The sequence below is a fragment of the Nannospalax galili genome, unplaced genomic scaffold (assembly GCF_000622305.1).
Source record: "Nannospalax galili isolate Female #2095 unplaced genomic scaffold, S.galili_v1.0 scaffold1184, whole genome shotgun sequence".
Lineage (NCBI taxonomy): Eukaryota > Metazoa > Chordata > Mammalia > Rodentia > Spalacidae > Nannospalax > Nannospalax galili.
The window spans coordinates 315,111-338,001 of NW_008351624.1; the positions used below are offsets into that span (position 1 = coordinate 315,111).

The 22,891-nt window shown below is 37.4% G+C and overlaps 1 protein-coding gene across 3 annotated transcripts in view; it reads left to right on the forward strand.

Moving 5' to 3' along the window:
- Positions 1 to 273: 273 nt before the first annotated feature.
- Positions 274 to 22,891, forward strand: part of Tfg (trafficking from ER to golgi regulator) — a 43,304-nt gene continuing 20,686 nt past the window's right edge. The window contains exons 1-5 of one of the 3 annotated variants that reach the window (XM_008848483.3): positions 274 to 572; positions 4,674 to 4,902; positions 8,202 to 8,285; positions 15,688 to 15,834; positions 20,131 to 20,298. In XM_008848483.3, the coding sequence (XP_008846705.1) occupies positions 4,719 to 4,902; positions 8,202 to 8,285; positions 15,688 to 15,834; positions 20,131 to 20,298 (583 nt within the window). In that variant the 5' untranslated portion in view covers positions 274 to 572; positions 4,674 to 4,718. The remainder of the gene's footprint in view (positions 573 to 4,673; positions 4,903 to 8,201; positions 8,286 to 15,687; positions 15,835 to 20,130; positions 20,299 to 22,891) is intronic. The other 2 variants (XM_008848482.3, XM_008848481.3) reach the window with 2 other exon arrangements.

The following is a 22,891-nucleotide window of genomic DNA, read 5'->3' on the forward strand; positions in this document are numbered from 1 at the left end:
AAAGGGGCAAGGATGGACTCGCCAAATTCCAAGAGCCTCCAGTCAACAGTCCAAACCAACCCCACCAAGAATAGATGCACTCTTCACCCTCCCTCAGACACCTGACTACGGCCCGCCCACGGCCTCAAGACCGGAAACACTCGCTTTCAGGAAAACCGGAAGTTCCTGGGGAGCCGCTGCGCATGCGCGCCCGGTTCCAGCTCGCACTTCCGAGTCCTGGTCATCCAGTGAGGAAGCCCAGCCACTCGCCAGTCGCGCTGTTTCTCTGCCGGCCCCTCGCCTCACTGTGGCGCGCATGCGTCCTGGGCTGGTCCGCTCGCCTTGAGGCGGGGCGAAAGGACGGATTTCTCTTCTTTGCTCCCGCCCCTGTTCTTCCCACCGCCACGTACCGGACCGCGGCTCTCGCTAGGGTTGTTGGGTGTGAACGATAAAACCTGCGAGCTCGGCGAAGAGGCAGTAGAGGACAGCCGACGAACGGTGACCGGGACCTCCCTGCGAAAGACCGGAGCCCAGCGGCCTCCCAGCGGCTGGGTCAGCAGAGCCCGGCGAAGACGGGCGGCCTCGGCCAGAGGGTACGGCCAGAGGCCCAGCGCGCGGCCGCCCTCGAGAAGGCCGGGGGACCAGGAAGCCAGGGAGGATGGGGCTGGGGCGGTGGACTGGGGCTTTGGGTAGAGGAGAGAGGGGCAGGCCTGCGGAGGGGGGACGTTGGTAGAGGGTGTGGGTCCCGGGCTGGGAGGCTGGCTGCCTGCCTGGGGACGTTTGGTCTTGCATGTACCCTATTCCTTGTCTCTAGTTCCAAAGATTGAATTACCGGAGATTGAGAAAGGCTGGAGTGTTCGTGCCCAGCCCCCTGAGCGGCTTTGAAGGTGTGGTGGCGCTCGAGGGAGTGCATTGATTGGAGGGGGGGTCACAAAAAAGGAACCTCGATGTTGGACTATGTCATGCTTAATCGAATGTTGTCTGGAGGCCCAACCCAGTCTTACAGTGATGAGGGTGGCTAACTTTAAAGTTTTGTTTTTCTGGGTACTGTATGAAGAATTACAGATACATCAGCTTGAGTATTCATCGCAAGGAAAATACAAATTTAGTTATTGTCATTTTGCATGTCATGAGACATGTCGGAGAACTTCAGCTCACATAGCTACTAGTGAAAATCTTTACCGTCTTCCTTCAGTGCTTTTGGTCAGACAGATTTGAGGCCTCTTGTTTTGGAATAGTCAAGGCCTTATTTGCTTTAGGATTTCTTGAAACTACTTTCAGAAGGTGCCTTAGAAGTTACCTCTGAATTTGATTAGGGCCTTACACTCAGAGAAAGTGGAGCCACGGGGTTTTTTTTGTTTTGTTTTGATTTTGTTTTTGTTTTGGCACAGGGTTTCCCTGTAGCTCCAACTGGCCTGAAGCTGGCTATGTAGACCTGACTGTCCTCATAGAGATCCACCTGCCTCTACCTCTTGAGTGCTGGGATTAAATGTGTGTGCCACCACACCCTTGGAGCCAGAAGTATGACTACTGAACTTAGACCCTAGTGTAGGGGGTAGGCTTTCTGTGTCCTTGGTCATGTCAGTTTATCCAGTACTCAGAAAACTTGTTCTTGCCAGGAGGGCAAGTTAGTGGTTGAGTCACTTTCAGACTTCAGAGGACAAGATAGGAGGGAAAATACTAGAGATCTCACCAGCAGCCATAGGAACTAATTCATATTAATCTCTATCTTGATAAAAAGGAGGACTAGAATTTAGAGCTGTGGGGATGGGATGCTCCCTTGGAAGGGAAAATAATCTCAATTGTGTATTTGTCCTGAGAACACTACACAAATGAGGGACAGCCTTAAGCAAAAACTGCAAGAAATTTAGTCAGTAGGAAACACTAGAAGTGAATTTGGACCATCCATGACAGAAATAATGAATATGTAACTTTAGTCTTTAGATGTGTTGGAGCTGAGTGCTTCCCAGTCCCATTAAAGGGCATATCATCAAGTATAATTGATTTTGGAACTTTGTCTTAATTAGGAGTCTGTTTAACATGAGGTGTCCTTCCGGCCACATAAAGAAGGTACTGTGAGATGGTTTAACTTAAGACCTGACTTGATGTTCCAGCTTCTGGTGCTTTTGTGAGAGCTTTCTTGTTGCTCAGTGCTTCCTTGTGCAGGAAACAAAAAATTCTTTAAATACCTTCTGTATGCCAGATAATATTTTAGCAGCTGGTAGAAATAGATAATAACATCTTACTGAAACTTAAACACTGATCCTTAATCTATATATTTTTGGCTTATACAGCCTGTAAATAGAAGGCCGCAAACTCAGTGATTTATTGAAAGATCTTCTTTCCTGTCAGGCTGCCAGTAAAAACGTGGACTATTTGCCATCTTGTTGAAGTTATTATACTTAAGAGCCTGACATATAGTAGGTATTCTGTAAATGTTTCTTGAATGAAGAGGACCAATTTGGCCAACAGATAAAGAATTGGTGTGTAGAGGTTTCAGTTCTTTATGAAAAGCCCATTATGAGATTGGTAGATCAAAACTGCCCCTGATTTTCATTGAGATAAGCATGGCATCCAGATTATGGACCATAGTTCACTTTGTTCTGCATTGACCTTATAGTTTATGCTTAGTTTTAATACCCCATTTTATTAAAGACTTACTCAAAAATGTCATCTGGCCAGCGGATGGTGAAGAGTGTGTATTTGTTTAAGGAATAGTTAGATGGAAGGACTGGGGCTTTTATAAGGAACATTTACATCTAATATTCATGACAAATTAGAATTCATAAAATGAATAATTGCAAAGAAATGTGATGATAGAGAGTAAATAAATCTTAGAAAAGGAAACAGGCTGCCAGTGAAAGTTCAAAGTTGAAATCAAAATGGCTAGTAGGAGGTCTTAGGACAATTTAACGGGCTCTGAGTGATCATTTGCTTAAAACACATTGATAATAATGTCATCTGTGTCCTTAGGTTAACACATTCAGGATTTTCTTGGCCTAGAGAAGAGATGAATTTATTTGACCCTAAATAGCCCCTTTGTTACTATACAGCAATTATTTAAATTATTAGAGACCTTAGATAATATTTAGAATTCAAGATTAGAAAGACATGGAGTGACCACACTGAGGAACCTTAAATAACATGAAAATAAAACCCAAGAAGGAAAAATTCTGCAGCAAACTAGTATTAAGTGTCTACTTCTTTTTCTTTTGTTATGTTATTACTTGTACCAAGTACTGAAACCTATGTCTTGTGCATACTAAACAAGCATTCTACCACTGAGCTATATATATATATCTCTAGCCCTTTTTACTTTTTGAAATAGGGTCTCTTGTAGCCCAGGTTGATCTTGACCTGCTTTGTAGCTGAGGCTGACCTTAAGCTCCTGATCCTCCTGCCTGCACCTCCCAAGTACTGGGAATACACGCCTGCCCTACACATTCAACTTTTCTTTTTTGAATACGTACTCTGATTGGGGCTAATGTGAATAGGCAGAATAATGGAATTATGTAGCTTGATGGTAGATAGTCTTGTGAGAAAGTTCAGGAGAATATCACTGATTTGTCCTTTCTTCAAGTTCCCCAAATTGGAAGTTATAAAAATAATACTCTTGAGATCTTATTTTGGAGAATAATAAGGGTTCTGTTTTCATGTTCATACTACCTTCTTCCAGGTTAGCATTAGTTACAGGTTAAACTTTGTAGCCATTATCTCTGAATAACTGTCATGTGCAAGGCAGTCTTCTAGTTCCTGGGAAGACAGCAAGTCCTACCTCTTAGTGGGGAGGACAGTAAACAATAAAATTTTAATGTCTAGTAGTGTTGAGTGCTTTGAAGGAAAGTTAAGCAGGTTGACACCATAGTGATGTCGAGCCATTTTAAATTAGATTTTTAGGGGAAATCCTGAAAAAATAACGTTTAATTAGAGATCTAGATTATGTGAGGGTGTAAAAAGAGTCCAAGGCCAAAGGCCCATCAAACACAAAGCCTTGAGTTGGGAAGGAGAACGCCAAGCATTGGTGTTGCAGGGGTGAATAAGGGAAAGAAGTAGGAAATGTGGTTAAGAACTAGGCCAGAGGCTGGGTCATGACAAGTTTTTCCTTTTCAGTGGGAATCCATTGGAAGGTTCTAAGCATAGTAAGATTAGATTTTATTTAAGAAGAAAACTTTGCTTTGTTGAAAATAGTGAAAGTGGACAAAGGTAAATAGGCAGACCATTTCTGTTTTGCTGTTTTGCATTAATTCAAATATGTTGAATTGGATTAAGTTGATAGCAGTGAAGTTACTGAATTGGTTGGATTCCCAAGATAATTTTAAAGTGATAACCAGATTTGTTGGCACTTTGAATGAAAGGTGTGAGAAAAAGGAAGAGCCAAGTTATGTCTTGAGAAAGAGTTGCCACTAAAGATGGGAAAACTTTAGGGCAGGCAACTTTGGGGTAGAAGATCAGGAATTTGTTTTTAGACAAATGATAAGCAGTTATGTATGTGGGTAAAACAGTAGTAGACATAAGTTTTGGGTCATGACAAATATAGAACATATAGTTGTAATAAAGTTTCTTCTAGACCATTTATAAGATCTACTAATGCTGAGACAAGGAATCTCTTAAAGAGCATAATTTAAAATTCTAATAGCTCTGCTCTAAACTTTTAATGTATTTTGTTATTTAATCATCAAAACTATTTTCATCAGTTTTTCCTTTTAGACTTGTATACATAGACCACCCTGGAGTCCACCATGAATGGACAGTTGGACCTAAGTGGGAAGCTAATTATCAAAGCTCAACTTGGGGAGGATATTCGACGAATTCCCATTCATAATGAAGATATTACTTATGATGAATTAGTGCTAATGATGCAGCGAGTTTTCAGAGGAAAACTTCTGAGTAATGATGAAGTTACAATAAAGTATAAAGATGAAGGTAAGGATTTTGTTAAGCTAGTTTTTAAGGTCTAAGCATTATATATGTTCTTTTACCCATTTTTCATTGGATTGTCTTCCCCCTTCCCAGCCTTGAGTGGCCACTTTCTTTTATTTAATAAGATTGGTACAGTTTATGTAGCTCCTTTGTAAGTTAAAATGTGATTTACTAGAAGGGACTTTTAAGTGTCAGACATTTTCATTTTCATGCGCATTTTTGCAAGTCTTTTTTTTTTTTTTCTTCTGCCCATGTTTCATTTGTATTTCCCCAAGGGAAAGGGATTCTTAGTATGTATTGAATGAAAAAGGATTTCTCTGTTCTCTAAATATGAGAAATTTAGCTTAAGCAAAGACAGATATGTTTATTATTTTGACTGGTTTGGACCTTGTGATCCTCTTGCCTCAACACCTCAAGTGTTTGGAGTGCAGGTATAATCTACTCTGCCTGGCCAGATGTGTTTCTTTGTTGCAGGAGTTTTCAGATTGTGCATTATGCTAATGATACATTGTCAGTTTATTGTATGCAATACTCCAAGACTCATTTGACCACAGAACTATTTTTATAGAGATAGATGGTGCTTGACAAATATTATATCATCAAACAGTAGACCTATTCTTTTTTTTTTTTTGTTTTTTTGAGACAGAGTCTCCTTGTAGCCCCAGCTGTCCTGGAACTCACTATGTAGACCAGGCTGGCCTCGAACTCACAAAGATCCACCTGCCTCTGCCTCCCAAGTGCTGGTCAAGTGTGTGCCACCACTAGACCTATTCTTTTTAAAAAAATATTTTTATTTTATGTGTATGAGTGTATTACCTCAATGTATATAAGTGCACCTATGTCATACAGTGCCCACAGAGGTCAGAAGAGGGCATCAGATTCCCTGGAACTGGAGTTAGGGATAGTTGTTAGCCATCATTTGGGTGCTGGAAATGGAACCTGGTCCTCTGAAAGAGCAACCAGTGCTTTTATCTGCTGAACCATCTCTTCAGCCCTTGTTTCTTTTCTTTAACCAGGCCTCTTTGTTAACATTGCTATTAAAAATTGCTTCTTTGGTGTTTACCAGTATCTTTTTTACTATTAGAATATCTGCAGTCTATTTCATCTTGAGCTTAGCATTTAGCTTTGCTATCCATACTGTCCTTTGTGGAATACTGTTATTTCTGAATATTTCTAGCACTGTGCTTGACCAAATTTTCTTTGTATCACTAATAGCTGCTTCTCTGTGAAGAATGGCCTTAAGACATGACAGTTATTATAATAGAAATCTTACAGTCTCACTGATTCAACATTCAGAAAATCATTTCCTGACTCATGCTGACAGAAACTATGTTTCTGACTCACTTTGAGCGTTAACATCCAGCATTCAGGTAGACTAAGAGATAAGATTGTACTTGCTAGGATTTGAGAGAAGGTATATTAGTTCTACCCATATTACATTAATCAGAACCTAGTCACATGACTTTGCTAAGATGCAAATGTCTCAGCAGCCATTTTGTATAACTTAGGCTGCATAAAGGGAAAATACATCAACTGATGAGCTAAGCTACCATCTATCTACCTCTGTAATTCTTTTCTGTGATATATCCATGAGCACCCAAAACTAATATTTGAGAGTCCCTTGTGTTCTTCCTACTCTTTCTGCTGGAAAGCTCATCTGTTTATAATATAGTTTCACAAACTATTACTTTCAAATGCATTCCTTAGTTTACTGGTTTATTCTATTTCTTGAATTTACAACCCTTTTTTTTTTTTTTTCAAATTTTGTCACTTTTTTCACTGGACTAGTGACTAAATCCAAGTTCTCCTGATTGCTACAAGTACTTTACCACTAAGCTACACAACACCTGAACTCAAAATTTTAAGTCTTTTAACTTGAGATATTCTGCTCTTGCCTCAAACACAGTGTATCTTAAACTGACCTCACTGACTGGCTTTCTCTTTTCTCCCTTATTCTCATTTAGGAGAAGGATCAGCAAAATATTTCTATGAAGGAGCATATAAAAAGCATTTTAGATTTGTGTATCATATACAAAGCTTCTGTCTTCCTGCTTTCTTAAAAATGTAAAAGCCGTTCTTAGTTCATAGTTCTACTGAATTAGGAATGGGTCTATTGGCATTTTATAGTTGTACTTTGAGTAGCCTCCTTATTAAAATTTGTCTTCTCTCCAGTTTCCACTTTGTAATTCTGTGTGTGTGTATGTGTGTGTGGTTTGTAAAAAATATTTTTAATTATTCAGATTTTTGTTCCATGGTCTGTGTTGGTCACTAGAGTAGAAGGACAGTTTGCTCAAGTAATGTTCCTATATATCAGCATGTGCATTGATGTGGGACTCAAGGAAAGAAAAAGACAGATTATGGAAAGCTTCATTCTTTTTGCCTGTATACTGTTTTCTTGAAAGTATGTTTATGAGTGGAATCCCTGAAAACTGAACATTAGACATGTGTGGTAGAGGAAGTGGGTCTGGTTATAAAGATCTAAAAGCAATTGTAAAGTGCCCTCTCATACCTGTGTTTGACATCTTTGTTTAAAATAAATATGCCTGATGACATTTAAAGTCAGTACAGTAGAGCTCTCTTGGATAAAACTCCCCCCTATCTGAAGAGACCTTGACTGACTCCTGTAGCTGCTTTTCTCTTCTTGCTTTCTTTCTGGAAAACATATCCCTGTTGTCGTCCCCCCCGCAGCCTTTTGAAAGTTATGAAGCATGTTAATTATAGTATGATTTATCTTTGGCACCCTTATGGGATCTTGGTCTTCAGTATAGTCTATTTTATATATATTTACATAAGAAAATTCTAGTTGCGTCTTGGTATCAACCTGGTCAATGATTTAAAAGACTCCTCTACTCTGTTTATTCATTAAAGCAATTCTGTAAACTCTTAGATTATTGTTCTATATGATTTCCCCTTCTATTTGTGTCAGTGTATTTTATTAAGAATTAAGATTTGAACCTTGGGAAGCCTTGTTATTTTTATATTTGATAAATGTGTTTAAATGCTTTCAATTGGAAAGATTTCAGTCTAATCGGTGATATTGTTACACAACTAGTGAGGAGTAAAAGTTAATGTGCATGATTCATTAACTTTGGTTCACTTTCTCATGAGGATATGGTAAATACTTAGAAGAGTAGTAAGCAAAATGGTTCAATAATTTTAACAAATCTTTCTTAGATGGTGCTTCAAGATTTTTATGGAAGATTTTAATTTTGGTCTGTGATGTACATTTTGGTTTAAAATTTTCATATGCCTTAGTTTACTGCAATTGCAAATCTGAATTTATTTTTCTTTTTTAATTTCAGATGGAGATCTTATAACAATTTTTGATAGTTCTGACCTTTCCTTTGCAATCCAGTGTAGTAGAATTCTGAAATTGACATTATTTGGTGAGTGACAAACTTTATAATTCACCTACTGTTCATTATATCTTTATCTGTCTTGGCTGTTTTTCCTTTTAATAGTTCAGAGTTACGTGGTAACACTTTAAAAATGCTTAAATTATTTGCATTCAGGTGAAGCTTTGAATTACCTGAAACTTTCTAATAAAGAAATTGATAGAAGTTTGATTGGAGAAAAACAAGATTATTTAGTTTTTTAAAGAAGATAGAATTTAGAAATCCCTAATAAGAGTAGTATAGTTCTAGTTTTATAATAGAATTTTCAAGCATTTGGAATATTTATGTTTGGGGAGCATTAATTAAAGTTGGCTTGTATTGAATCCTGTATCTGCTTTCTTACCATAAATAGGAATGTCTTATGTCAGATTTAGAAGTAATTACAGAGTTAAAACTACCTCTGAGTTCTCTAAGAACTTGTAATTATCTTCCCTATAATTTCTTTTGCTTATTCTCAGGATTTAGCATAAGCCTAATACATTAGTTATTTTTCAAGCAATAAAGTCTAAGTACAGAACTGGAAGATATAGCTAAGTGACAGTGTACTTGCTTCCAGTATACAAGGACTGGGGTTCCAGCTCCAACATTGCAATAAATAAATAAATAAACAAACAGACTAGATATATTACTGATGAAATAGATGTAAGATAAATTTAATCTTTTAGATTTGGTTTTGTTTTAGGACTAATAGATTTGCAAAGCAGAATCCTTATTGGATAGGATAGAAATGATGACAGAGATAACAGGACATCTCTCTGTAGTCCCAGCTGGCCTAGAACTTACTATGTGGCCTTGAACTCACAGAGATCTGCCTCTCTCTGCGTCCAGAGTGCTTGGATTAAAGATGTGTACCACCACACCCAGCTCAACAAGGAATTTCTTAAAGGCCCTAATTTCTTAGCATTCTAATAGCTCTGCTCTAAACTTTTAATGTGTTTAATCATCAAAACTATTTAAGGTAGTAAAATGCTTATGATTATGTGAAAAATACAAATTAAAGTATATTTTCTTTTGATTGGTTTAAGATTTTTTTTTAATGAATCTTAGTGCTCATGTTCTATTGACTTAATTTTATATATTTTGCCTCCATCTAGTAGAGGTGAATATGTCTGTATTTTTAATGTTAACAATTAGCTATTCAAAAGTTTTAGTAAATGGTATCTGTATTAGTTACTTTTCTGTTGCTGTGATGAAACAACATGACCAAGGCAACTTATAAGAAGGAAGAGTTTATTTGGATTATACTTCCAGAGGGATAAGAGTCCATCATAGTGGGGAGACATGGCAGCAAGAGGTAGTCAGAGCAGAAAACTGAGCACTCACATCTTTAAGCAGGCCCTGGAAGCCAAGCAAGAAACTGGCAATTGGATAAGCCTATGGGGGGCATTCATGTTCAAACTACCACATTATCTTTTGATAGTATCCCTGTTGATCAGATATATAACAAAGATTAAATAACCTGAGTCCTGCCTCCACAGGAAACACAGAAAATAACGCTAAGGCATATATATATATATAATTTTTTTTTTTTAAAGCAGTTCACATTGCCTAAGAGGTATAGGACTGAAAGAAATAGGGATTGCTGAAGAGGTGGCTCAGTGATCAAGAGCCATGTCTCTGTCACCCCATTAGGCCTGTAAGTCCAGCAGCAGGGGATCCACAGCCACCTTCTGATCTCCACGGGCACCCACACAGACATGGCATGTCCTCATACAGACAGATACACATACACATAAATAAAAATGAATTTTAAGGGGCTGGGGAGATGGCCTGGCAGATAAAAATGTATACTGTTGCAGAGGACCTGAATTTGGTTTTCAGCACCAACATTGGCCAGTTCACAACTGCCTATAACTTCAGCTCCAGAGGAATCTGACACCTCTGGCCTCCATGGGCACCTGCGCTCGTATTCTCATATCCACATATAGATACACACATATAGATAATTGAAAATCTTTAAAAATAAATCTTTAGGTGGAACTTTTAAAATATGGTTTTAATTCCAAATGCTTACATTTGGAGTATTCATAGTGGACATGGTAAAGTTTTTATTTTACATAATCTAGGAACTTATCATTTGGTATATCCGTAGTGTAGGTCCAGGGTCAGTAGGGTATAATAAAATATATATATATTATTCTATGTGTATGAGTGTATCGCTTGCATGTAAATAAGTGCGCCTGTGCCATGCATGCAATGCCTGGTGTTGGATCCCTTTGAACTGGAGTTACAAACGGTTGTTAGCTGCCTTGTGGGTGCTAGGAATTGAACCCGGGTCTTCTGCAAGTGGACCAGTGCTCTTAACCACTGAGCCATTTCTCCAGTCCCTCAAAAAGAGTATTATAGAAAACAATATATCTCTTCTCTTAATACAGGAGAGATCAAGGATACGCTGGACTCTCGGGAGTTTGGGAAGGGAACATTGAAGATTCAGTACCGTGGTCATTAGATGGGACTTGGTTTAAACATAAAAGTATCTGTAATCTTATCTTTCAAGCTGTGCTGGATAGCTTTAGTGTCAACTTGACACACCTGGGTTGAGGCAGCCTCAGTTGGGGAATTTCCTCTATTGGACTGGCCTGTGGCTATGTCTGAGGGGCAACTTTGTGATGAGTGATGTGAGAGGGCCCAGCCTGCTGGGGGTGGTGCCACCCCTGGGCAGGTGGGCCTGTGTTGCATAAGAAAGCAGGCTGAGCAGGGGCCAGGGGAGCAAGCCAGTAAGCAGCATTCCTCCATGGCCTGTGCTGCAGCTCCTGCCTCCAGGTTCCTGCCCTGAGTTCCTACCTTGGGCTCCCGGATGAACTGTGACCCAGGATGTATAAGCTAAATAAACCCTTTCCTCCCCAAGTTGGTAGTGGTCAGAGTATTTTGTCACAGCAATGAAGAACAAACTAGGACACAAGCCTTCTATATTATCTTAAAAAGTAAATAGTAGAAGCAAAGGCAAAACTCTTTGGATCTTAATCCAAGTCATAGTGGTTTCTTACAGAGCACTACTAGTGATCAGAACTGTAAGACACATGAAGTAGCCCAAGTAACCAAGAAGCAGTGGACATAACTGCTATGAGAATTTCAGTTAATAGAAATGATGTTCTGCAAAATGTATGACTATAAGAGCAAGGCAGTTTAAAAAGGAACAGTTAGGTTTTAAAAAGAGGTTGCGGTGAGTGGGAAAAATTTCACAGGGTCCCACCTCAAGGTAAAGAACTATAGGTAATCAGTGGCTGACAAGGGAGGGAAAATCAGTTCTCTCCAGGGACTAGCTCACTGAGAGGCTATCTGATCCCAAGTGGATAGCCATAAGCACAGGTAGAGCACCACTGAATGGACTATGCATTATGTATGTTTTATAAATATATGTATGTTTATGTAACAATAATTAAGAGGAAAAAATTGTGAGGGGGGACATGGGAAGAGTTGGAGGGGGACTGGTAGAAAGAATGCAAATATAATACTCATGTGAAACACAGAAATTTTAAAAAGAGCTTGAGATAACTTGATAAATGAAAAATATTATTGAAAGAGTCAAGCACAGAAAAAGTAACTCCACAGAACTGGAGAATATGAAAGAGAAAATGAGAATGAAACAAGCATTTATTAAGAATTTTAAGGTTAGAATGGAGAGTATAAATAAGAGGTAAAGAAGTTTTCAAAATTACATAAAGTACATGAAGATTGAGAGGAGACATGGTGAGTCTCTTGAGGAACAAATATAAAAACAAATCCCAACTAGACATACCATAAAATTGAAAAGTACGTAGTTTGTCCTCGTACAAGGATAAGATCACCTGTGAAGCAGCTAGACTGTGCACTTTTTCTCATAGTAATAAAAACTAGTGGACACAGATCACATGATGTTTCAAGGAATTAAGAAGCAGAACTGGAGAAGTAGCATCTTAGTCTACTAAACTTCAGTAACGAGCAAGAATGTCCTGAAAACATTTTCAGTTTACCTGAACTCATATATCCTTGTCAGAAGAATTTATAATGCTGGTCTTCAGCAAGAAGATGATGAAACATACAGGAAGTCTGTAATTTTAAATGAGCATTGAGCTTCAAAAATAGTAAGTTTTAGGAATATGAAAATAAGTGGGAGAAAAAAGGTAAACAATAATTGTATGTAAAATAGTAGGGAAAAGATAGTAATAAATTTAAGGTCTCCTTTCAGAAGAGGGTTGTTATTAACTAGAGGTTTTAAATGAAAGTTATATTTGTAAAATGTAAGAATGATTATTTTTATTAAACTTATTTATTTGGGGGGGTACACATGCTATGGTGTTCACGTGGAGGTCAGAGGACAATTTAGAAAAATTGGTTCTCTCTACCACCTGTGTCCCCAGGGTTTAACTCAGATCATCAGCCTTGGCAGCAAATGCCACTTCTGTATTCCCTCAAATGAAAGAATTACAAGTTTGCCGAAACATGGATGAATTAGATGCATAAGTCATGTTAAGTGAGATAAGCCATTATTAATAAAGACAAGTATTTCATGTTTTCTCTTATGTGGAATCATAAAGAAAAGAAATATAGAAGTAGAAGAGGAACAGTTAGAAGAAGGAAAGGGAAAGGGGTGGTAAATAACAGCCAAAGTACCTCATACACGCACATATATATAACTAAAATCCCTACTACAGTTATATATAGTACAAAGGTAAATCTAACATGGCAGAACTGTTACAGGAGAAATGCAAAATACTATTTAAAACTATGAAGTAGGAGATTAGATTTCAAGAAGAATAACATTAGAGACTTAATATCTATTATTAATGATCAGAAAGACAGGAAAATGTTACGACTTAACTAGGTGTTTACTATATCCTTTTTGCATAATTTTCATATTTCATTGAAGTCTTAAAGTTTTACTAGTGAAAATATGTAATTTTATAATAGGGAATTTAAACTTTTATTGGTTATAATTCAAAGCATGGTCACTCTCTTAAGAGAGAGTTTAGCGATGACAGATTATAGACAGTGCTAAGAATATGAGTACATGGAACTTGAAAGTTCAGATATATCAGTGTGCTCCAGGAAAAAAATAATCACTAAGAACATACTGTACTTGAACAAAGTTACATTTATTGACTTATTGCAAAAATGAAGATTAACATCAGGGAAAACGAGTGTATTAGAATATGAAGGGCTGGGGCTTGGGTTAGGTGAATTTTTTTTGATGTGGTTCAAGGAAGTAGGGCTTTGATATGGATTAAATGCTGTTAGAAAGTAGGACTGATTCTTTAATTGCCTTACTGCAGGCTTATGTAGAAGGTAACAGGAATGGATTGAGGCTGTCGTTGTACAGGTGCTTAAAGCAGTAGTAGTTATATTAGCCAAGATAAAGGGATATTTTGTTAGTTTGGCCATTGTTTTTGTATTTGGGTTTTGTTTTGACATGGTCTGGTCTTATGTCTTCATCTACCATGGGTACAGAGTGAGATTCTCTGGTGCTGATATTCTTTGAAAATATTTGTGTTTGACAAGCCATCACAGCCACTGGTGAGTGAGTACCAGCCTAGTTTCTAGTGACACTGAGGCCTTTCTGTCTAGGTGCTTTTCTTTTTAGGCTTTGGAGAAAATCAGTAATACCTAGTAAAAGGCAGTAATTAGTTAATAATACATACAGAAGATTGTATTGGACTTCCTAATAAACTGGGAAATGTGAACTAATAGTGGATTATCTTCTAAAAGCATGTATTGGTGGCTTGATGTTTGAAACATATTTAACCAGAAATCTCCCTGAACCATTATTTCCACATAGGTGTTCTTTCTTAATTAGGTGCATCAGGAGTTTGTACACATGTATCCTAATAGTGCATATAGCATTTTAGCTTAGGTTAATTTTTGAAGTCCTGTCTCGGGGTTGGCATTCATAGCCTTGTGCCACTGTTGTTGTTTTCCCATTCTAATAATAAACTCAGTGGTGGATTTGACTGAAAGTCATTTGTACAGAACAGATAATTTGATAACCTTGCCTTCCTTTAAAAAAAAAAAAAAGCCCTGGTGATTATTGATTAATCTTTTATACTTTGGTCTTTTATACTTTGGTGGCTGTAAACTGCCTCTAGCAGCAGTGGATTTGAAGGACAGTGTTGATAATGACTCACAAATTCTGTACTTTTTAAATGAATTACTCTTTTCAGGTCAGCTGGTTTTTTCTTAAACCAGAAGTAGGCAAGAAGGATAGTAGACCTGTCAGCCATGTTTTTTTGTCTTGACATTTGTGTATGCAATAAGGGGTTTTTTTTTGTTGTTTTTTGTTTTTTAATTTCAAGAACATTACATGGTATAAAATATAGCTTGGAAGTTATGTAATTTCTATTAAAAATAGTTGCCAGGCATGGTAGTGTGCACTTTTAATTCCAGCCCTTGGGAGGCAGAGGCATGTGGATTTCTGTGAGACTGAGGCCACAGTGGTTCACATGTGACTTCCAGGTGGGCTCTAACTGGGGAGACCCTGTCAAAAAACAACAACATCCGAGCCATCTTGCCAAAGACCAGGGTTCGAATCCCAGCACCCACACGGCAGCTAACATCTGTCCGTAACTCCAGTTCCAGGGGATCTAACAGTCTCTTCTGTCCTCCGCGGGCATTTCACAACACAGGTATACTTACCTACATTCAGGCAATACACGCATACACATAAAATAAAAATAATAAATAAAATATGTAAAAAAAATCAATGTCTAAAAAGTCATTTCAGGTTAATTAAGTATAGCTTTCTAAAAGTATTAATTTACTTTATTGTAGTTCTTGTAGTAAACCTTTTTGCCAGCATGGTCTAGTATCAAGAGAGACTGATGAAAGTGTTTCTGTTAGCTATAAATTGCCCTTTCCTTAAAAAGAATAAAATGACATCAATTATATATCTTGTTTGATTTGGTTACTTTTTAAAAGTATTATATTTATTTAAATACTTTTATTAATATTTTTATATCTTAACACTTAAAAATTGTTAAAAGCTAGGCATGGTGATGCATATATTTAACTTTTACACAGGGCAGGCTGTGACATTCAGATCCCAGGGGCTCACTGGCAGGCTAGTCTAGACAATTGGTGAGCTCCAGTTCAGTGAAACCCTGTCTCCAAATAATAAAGTTTGGTTGTTTTGTTCTCCCTCCCTTCCTCCCTCTTTCTGCCTTATTTATTTATTTACTTATTTTTTTATTTTTGAGAATTCCATTTCAAAAAATAAGGCCGTGAGCAATAGAGGAAGACACTTAGCATCAACTTCTGGCCTCCATGTGAACACTCATTTCATGCACATACACACACAAGTAAATGTTAAAAATAAAATTTACTTCTGCTACTTATTTTTTCTTAGTGCGTATTATTTGTAATGACACATTTACTCAAGTTTCATCTTCTCAGTTTAAACAGATTGATGCTTCTATTTCAGTTAATGGCCAGCCAAGACCCCTTGAATCAAGTCAGGTGAAATATCTTCGTCGAGAACTGATAGAACTTCGAAATAAAGTGAATCGCTTATTGGACAGCTTGGAACCACCTGGAGAACCAGGACCTTCCACCAGTATTCCTGAAAATGGTAAGTTCATTTTATTTGATTCTCTTGTCCTTATATCATTTTGCAGAACTTTTGTTTTGTTTTCATACAGATTGTTTGGTAGGAATAGGATGACATCCTTAACGTTACCTTTTCTTATTCTTGCCTCTGCCTCTGTACTAATGTCTGTGCTTGTGTTCCCAAAGCTATTGGTCAGGATTACTGGGAAGTTGCATTATACTGCTTTTTGTATTGCATAATGAACCTACTAGCAGATTGGTCATGGAACCCCATTTTTAAAGTACTTGGGCTGGGAACAGGGCTTGGTGAGATGGTAGAGCACTGGCCTACCATGTGCAGTGCCCTAGATTCACTCCTAGTACTACAGAAATGACTGCATATTGAACACATCAGTAACTGATGTGCTGTGGTTGTTTCTTTACAATTTATTACAGACTCCTGAGTTTATGATATAGGTCAGTTTTCAAATCCTTTTGGCTCGTGAACTAGTTTTTAGTGTAATAGATAATGAATCTAGGAACTGTAGAATACTAAGTTTCAGGTGCAAAATAATTTTAGATTAGTACTTTAAAATGGTACATTAAAATTTATTTTAAGCAAAAATTCTATAATGTATATGCAAAGTAAAACAGTTTTGGCCTTTTAAAGATGACATACACTATTTACAAAAACTACAGGTAATTGAGTTGGCATGGGTCCTGTGCTTGATGCCACCATTGCCACATGTGCAAGCTTCCAGTGACCTGGAAGCCTCTGCTTCCCTGTGTTCATCAACCAGCTCTGGCTTTTACACTCTTTTGGCCCCCTCTTCTGCAATGGTCCCTGAGCCATGAAAGCAGAAAAGCTCAATTTAAAAAAATTGTCAGACCTGGAGTTGGGGTAGCTTAGACACAAAAATGTGTTTTAAACAGCAACTGAAATGAAAAGCATGTTCCACAGCTTGAAAGTAGATTTTTTAAAAACTTAATTTTTAAAAAAATACTCTTAGCTATTTCACCTTTAAAAAAAACTTATTTTCATAGACTTTTACTTAGAATTATCAAATGTTTAAAATTGTCTATGATTTTAAATATTTAAACTACAGTGGGAGGAAAAGTAATTTTCAGAGCAGTGGCATGTGTGATCTTTTCAATCCTTGAGACTTGGTAAGTGTTTAGTTTTTTTGCCCCTAATAATTTTGAAATTTTGCTTTTCTCTCGTTTCTTCCTGTTTTTCCCTTTCTTCATTCCTTCCTTGTTTGTGTTTTTCTCTCCTCTCTTGTCTTCCTTTGAGGATCAGACCCAGGGTCCTCTGTGTACTGTTGAACTAGAAACCCAGCCCCTTGATTTTTTTTTCTTTGATTTTATGTTTGAAATAAAGCTCTTTCCATTAGTTTCCTCTTCTTGTCTTCTTTTAGTCATATGGAATTGTGTTTTGGTAAATGCTTAATTAATACTAATACCTAGTTTTACCTCATTCAGAACATAAATACTCTAATGAGGTCTTTTTGGCCACTTTTATGATGAAGTCTCTTATATTTGAGGTCTAAGCCAGTTGCTCATTCTGAACTTTGTCCTTTTTTGTTTGTTTGTGTGTGTGTGTGTGTGTGTGTGTGTGTGTGTGTACATACTCATGTGTGGGTGAGTACAAATTCATGTTGTGTGTGTGTGTGTGTGTGTGTGTGTGTGCGCGTGTGCACACACGCGCGCTTCTGCCTTTAGAGGTCAGAAGATAGCCTTGGGTATTGTGCCTCAGATGCCTTACCCCTATTGTTTTGAGATAGTGTCTCTTATTAGCCTGGAACTTTTTCAAGTAAGTTAGGCTAATGGGCCAGCAAGTCTGTTTCCCCCTCTCACCTTGCCATTACTGAGATTATAGACATGCACCACTACACCCATCTTTTTATGTAGTTCTGGTCCAAACTCAGGACTTAATGATTACAAAGCAAGTACTTTATTTACTGAACTATTATCTCTCTAGTCCTAAACTTTTAACTTTTCTAAACAAGTTCCAGTTTAAACCAAGTACTAATGAAAACTTTTTTAAAATATATTTTTTATTTTATGGATATAAGTGTATTGCCTGCATGTATGTAAGTACAGTCATGTCATGCATTGCCTGAGGAGGTCAGAAGAGGGCATTGGATCCCCTGGAACTGGAGTTACAGACAGTTGTTAGCTGTTATGTGGGTGCTGGGAACTGAACCTGGGCCCTCTGCAAGAGCAGTTAAGTGTTCTTAACCACTAAGCCATCTCTCCAGCCCTGTGAGAACTTTTAGACCACTCTCACAGACAAATTAGTACATGTTAATATAGATAGCATTTGCATATAATTTCACAGGGATTAACCATATCAGATATTCTGAAGCAGAGATAAGAATTCAATCAGTACAGCCAATACTGTGCAGCAGTAACTGCATACGGTGGTGCACATTCTTCTTTGAGGACTAGAGCTATAAGCCATGTGATGTATTTAGTTCGTATTGGGGGCCTAGGTAGGATGTAGTAGTATCATGTAGGGGATTAATTTGCAGGAAGAGCATGGAAATAGGTGAGGACAATAGGTAGTTGGTAGAGATACCGATTTCCCTGCAGTTTACTAGATCCTAACTTTAGGTAAGCCTTTTATCCTTTTATAAAATAAAATTACCAGGTTACTTGCTTAATAACACAAAATTGATAATCATTTTCTGTTGAGTAAATAGAATTATTCTTTCTGTTTCTTTTTGGTATCATTTTTGTTTCTTAGGCCTAGGTTTGTATTCATGAAATATAGGTTATTGAGCTATTTTCTTTCACAAGGTAATAAATAGTGCAAGTTCCTGGTGAATACCCTGTTATCCTCAGAAGAAAAGCGTGGTTTTAATTTAACCTGTCCATAACATTAAAATTTTATAGTTTTCTGTTTATTGAATTATGGAAAAATATTTTAAATTGGATGGATGGATGGATGGATGGATATTTTAAATTACATATAGAGAGAATGTGTATGTGTGTGGGGGGCAGGTATATCAAAGTAGACATAATACTGTCATGAATTCCATGAATCCACATTTACTTTCCAGAATTGTCCTCTCAAGTCAGTAGCATGTCATCTATGCATCTACACCTTCTACATTATTTTGAAAAAGATTCCAAAAACATTTTCTTATATACAAGTACTTTAATAAGTAATACATATTTAAGATAAGTAGCAGAATTGTGCTGTTTAAGTCCAAAACTTGACTAGCTTGATTTCTGTTAATAGTGGAGCAACAGACAATAGAAATACAACATAAATGTTGAGATCCTAATTTTAGATAAGGTTTCTGTTCTTTTACAATAAAATATTTGTCACTATAACTTATTTCCTGAGTGCCCAGTATGTGTCTATAGATCATGGTGCTAGGGCTAGAGAGAGCTCAGTTGGTAAAGAGCTTGCTTTGGGGCCTGTACTCAATCCACAAAACCCAAGTAAAAAAATCTGTGGTAGAGCCAGGAATGGTGGTGCACACCTTTAGTCCCAGCACTTGGGAGGCAGAGGCAGGCAGATCTCTGGGAGTTCATTGCCTGCCTGGTCTACATAGTGAGTTCCAGGCCAGCTGGATGGCTACAGGGAGACGCTGTCTCAAAAAGATCACACACACAAAAAAGTGTGGTATAATAGCACTTGTTATCACAGCACAATAGAAGTAGAAACAGGTGGATCCCTGGGGATTGCTGGTCAGCACAAAGTAGCCTACTTGGTGAATTCCATGCTGTTTAGAGACCCTGTCTCAAAAACAGCTTGGACAGTTCTTAAGTAATGGCACCAAAGATATTGTCTGACACAAGTGTACTCACACACACACACACCAAAGATACTGTCTGACACAAGTGTACACACACACACAGTGTGTAGGTCTTTGGGTTCCAAAAATGGAAAAAAATAAAATGTTGTTTTGGAGCTTTCATTTAATTTTTTACTTTGATGTTTTGTTCTTGTGTTTTTCTCTTTATTTGACACAGAGTCTAACATGTAGCTCAAGCTAGCCTGGAACTCTTGATCTGTGATAGCCTCCTGAATGCCAGATTGGCTTGCTCCCCCCTACACCCTGCTTCATCAGTACTCCTAAATAGGGAGAAAGACAGTAATTCCTTTTGAAAAACTGTTATCTCTCATTTCTTTTTATTTCTTTCTGATTTTTAAAATAACTATAAATACATAAAAAGAAAAAAAATAATCTACAGTCTTGTGTTTACAAATTCTTATTCTTAACATTCCAGACAATGTTATGCACATATAGTCACCTGCCTTTGCATCTTTTATATTATCGCATATAGATAAAATAAGTTTTGGTTTATTTTTTTATTTGTGTAGATAATGTGGATGGTAGGGAAGAAAAGCCTGCTGCTTCTGATTCTTCTGGAAAACAGTCTACTCAGGTCATGGCAGCAAGTATGTCAGCTTTTGACCCTCTGAAAAACCAAGATGAAATCAATAAAAATGTCATGTCAGCATTTGGCTTAACAGATGATCAGGTTTCAGGTGAGTTAGTTCCTGTCTTCCTTTCATCCATCATCACCTTTCTCTTTGTTGAAGAAAACTTGATACAATGAGATATGCAACTCTTAAGGATTCAGTCAATAATTTTACATATAGAAAAATTTCTATATAAAACAGAAAAATCAGGAAATATGTGAATTTTAGCACCCTCTGAGCAATTTCTTTTGCCTTAGAACACTATCAACTAATTTTTATTGAAAGCTATATTTTAACTGAACTGTTACTTTATAAAATCTTATTTTGATTTTTTTTACAAGATTTAAATTGCACTTGATGGTCTTGTTATCTCTTATCTTGAAGAAATTTAAAATTAAACCAATTTCTGTTTGCCTTGCTTTAGTATAAATATTTTTTTAATTATTTATATAATCACATACTTAGAAGAAGCATTTCATTATATCAGCATTGACATATTCAATAACAATTTTCTGAGCTAGGCTGCATCTCTTACAAAATTGACTGTACATTTTTAGGTTTACAGTTGAATTATTACAGTTATACAATATTGTACTCAGTATAAACCCTAAGAAAATTAAATGAGGCTTTAACCTTTAAAAAAGATCTCCATTTCATTATTACAGGGTTTCATGTAGAAAACTTCATTTTTAATGGAATTGACATTAAGATGTTTGTACATGCTATTCTAATCTCTATATATCAGATTATTGCTAGTCACAGTTGGTTACTTTCTGAGCTCTTTGGCATCTGAGCATGGATATAAAGTCTTCAAGTAAATTTCAATGATAATGTTTTTCACATCTACTAATTATGAAGGAGGAGATTTTTATGCATTGAAGAATTATTTTTTTAATCATTATACTTTTTTAAATTCTTAATAACTACATGATTAGAAGCTTTTCACTACAGCTTTAACATATTCAGTAACACACTCCAGAGCAACAGTACATGTCTTTCACAAGTGGATACAAGTTTCTAGCTTCACAGTTGAATTAATATAGTTATATATTGTTGAAATCAGTGTAAGCCCTGTAAGACATAAAATTGGATGAGTTTTTAACCTTTAAAAAAGATCTCCATTTCATTTTAGAATATATTGTTCCGTGCAGACAGACTCATTTTTTTGCTCCTAACACTGAGATGTTGGCGCTTGCATCTCTAATCTGTATGTATCTAATTATTACTAGTCATAATCGGTTGCCCTTGGATGCTTGGCACCCGTGTATGCCTATAAAGTCATTGGGTAGATTTCAATGGTATTGTTTATCACCTCTACTAATTAGCATGATGTAAATCTCCATGCTTTGTCCTCAAATATAATACATTTATTAAAAAATTTGTTGATTTTTCTGTGTATATCACACAGAACATCCCACACAATCTTATTTCTATATACCCTATATACCCACTTCCCAGATAACACCCTCCCATAGCCTCCCTCCCCCCACTAAAGCCCTTATACTCTGAAATCCTTGCTACTGTCTACTGTGTTGTTGGCAACCCCCAGCCATTCCCCACTACTTGTCCTTCTGGTGAATTTAGTCAGCCTATCTAGACGTCTTTGTTTTAGGAGGGTCAGCTGTTCCTCATCTAGCAGTAATCAGTTGCCAATATTCCTTTAGATAAGATTGGGGTCTGCTGTTCATTTTCCCAGTTCTATGCTGGGTTACTATCTGGGAGTCCCTTTGGCCACCCTGGCCAGCAACTCCAAAGAAGGTATCACCTTGCATTGTTGCTTGTTATGTAGCCTTTAGCTATGCATATGGACTCTTAAGAAATTATATTGGCCCCTTTAATCTTTGGTTATACTTTCCTTTTGGGTGTTTAAGGCCATGTGGTTGGTCCAGATAAACCAATTTATTTTTACAATTAAGGTCATTTGAGGATCTGTTCCTCAGGGGTCACAAGGGCTTGGGAGGAGCCCCTGGCTCCTTTCTTTTACCAGTTCTGCCTGTGTGAAGGTAAGTCAAAGGTCCTGCTCAACCATGGTTGGCTTCACTTGGAAGGAGGAAATGATTTCTCTTTGTTGACCCTCCTCTTTGTAGACTAGACACTGGTTCAAGTGCATCTGGTGGGGTCTCCTTGGCCTCCTTGATCAAGAGGACAGGTGACCCACCACCATTATAGGACATTTTGAGAGATGCTTATAGTCCCCTGGAACTAGTCAACCTAGGAGGGCAAGGAGCAAAAACTATCCTTTATGTCCCTCTGACCAAATAATTATAAGCCTCAAAATATGTCTGTTAAATACCCAAGAAGGTTAGTTCCACCAGTCTGGTACTTTTAGTTACTGTGTGTCATTTATCTAAATCTTGGTCAAAGACCAATTGTTCTCAGATAAACCTTACCTAGACATATATTTCTTGATCTGCTATGTATAATTTGTCAGTAGGTTGTAGGAGTACTATGGTTCCCTCTGGTTTTCAAAACTAGCTAGGCATTGTTTATCTCTTGCATTGTCTCACCCCTCCATCATGGTTTTCCCACTTATGGTGCTCCCATTTCCCCCCTTTCTCCCTTACTTATACCCTTCTCCTACGGTCCTACCTCTCTTGAGCTCCTTTCCCTTTATCCCCTAGGTTCCTTGTATACCCTTCCCTCCCCCTCCCTTAAACTA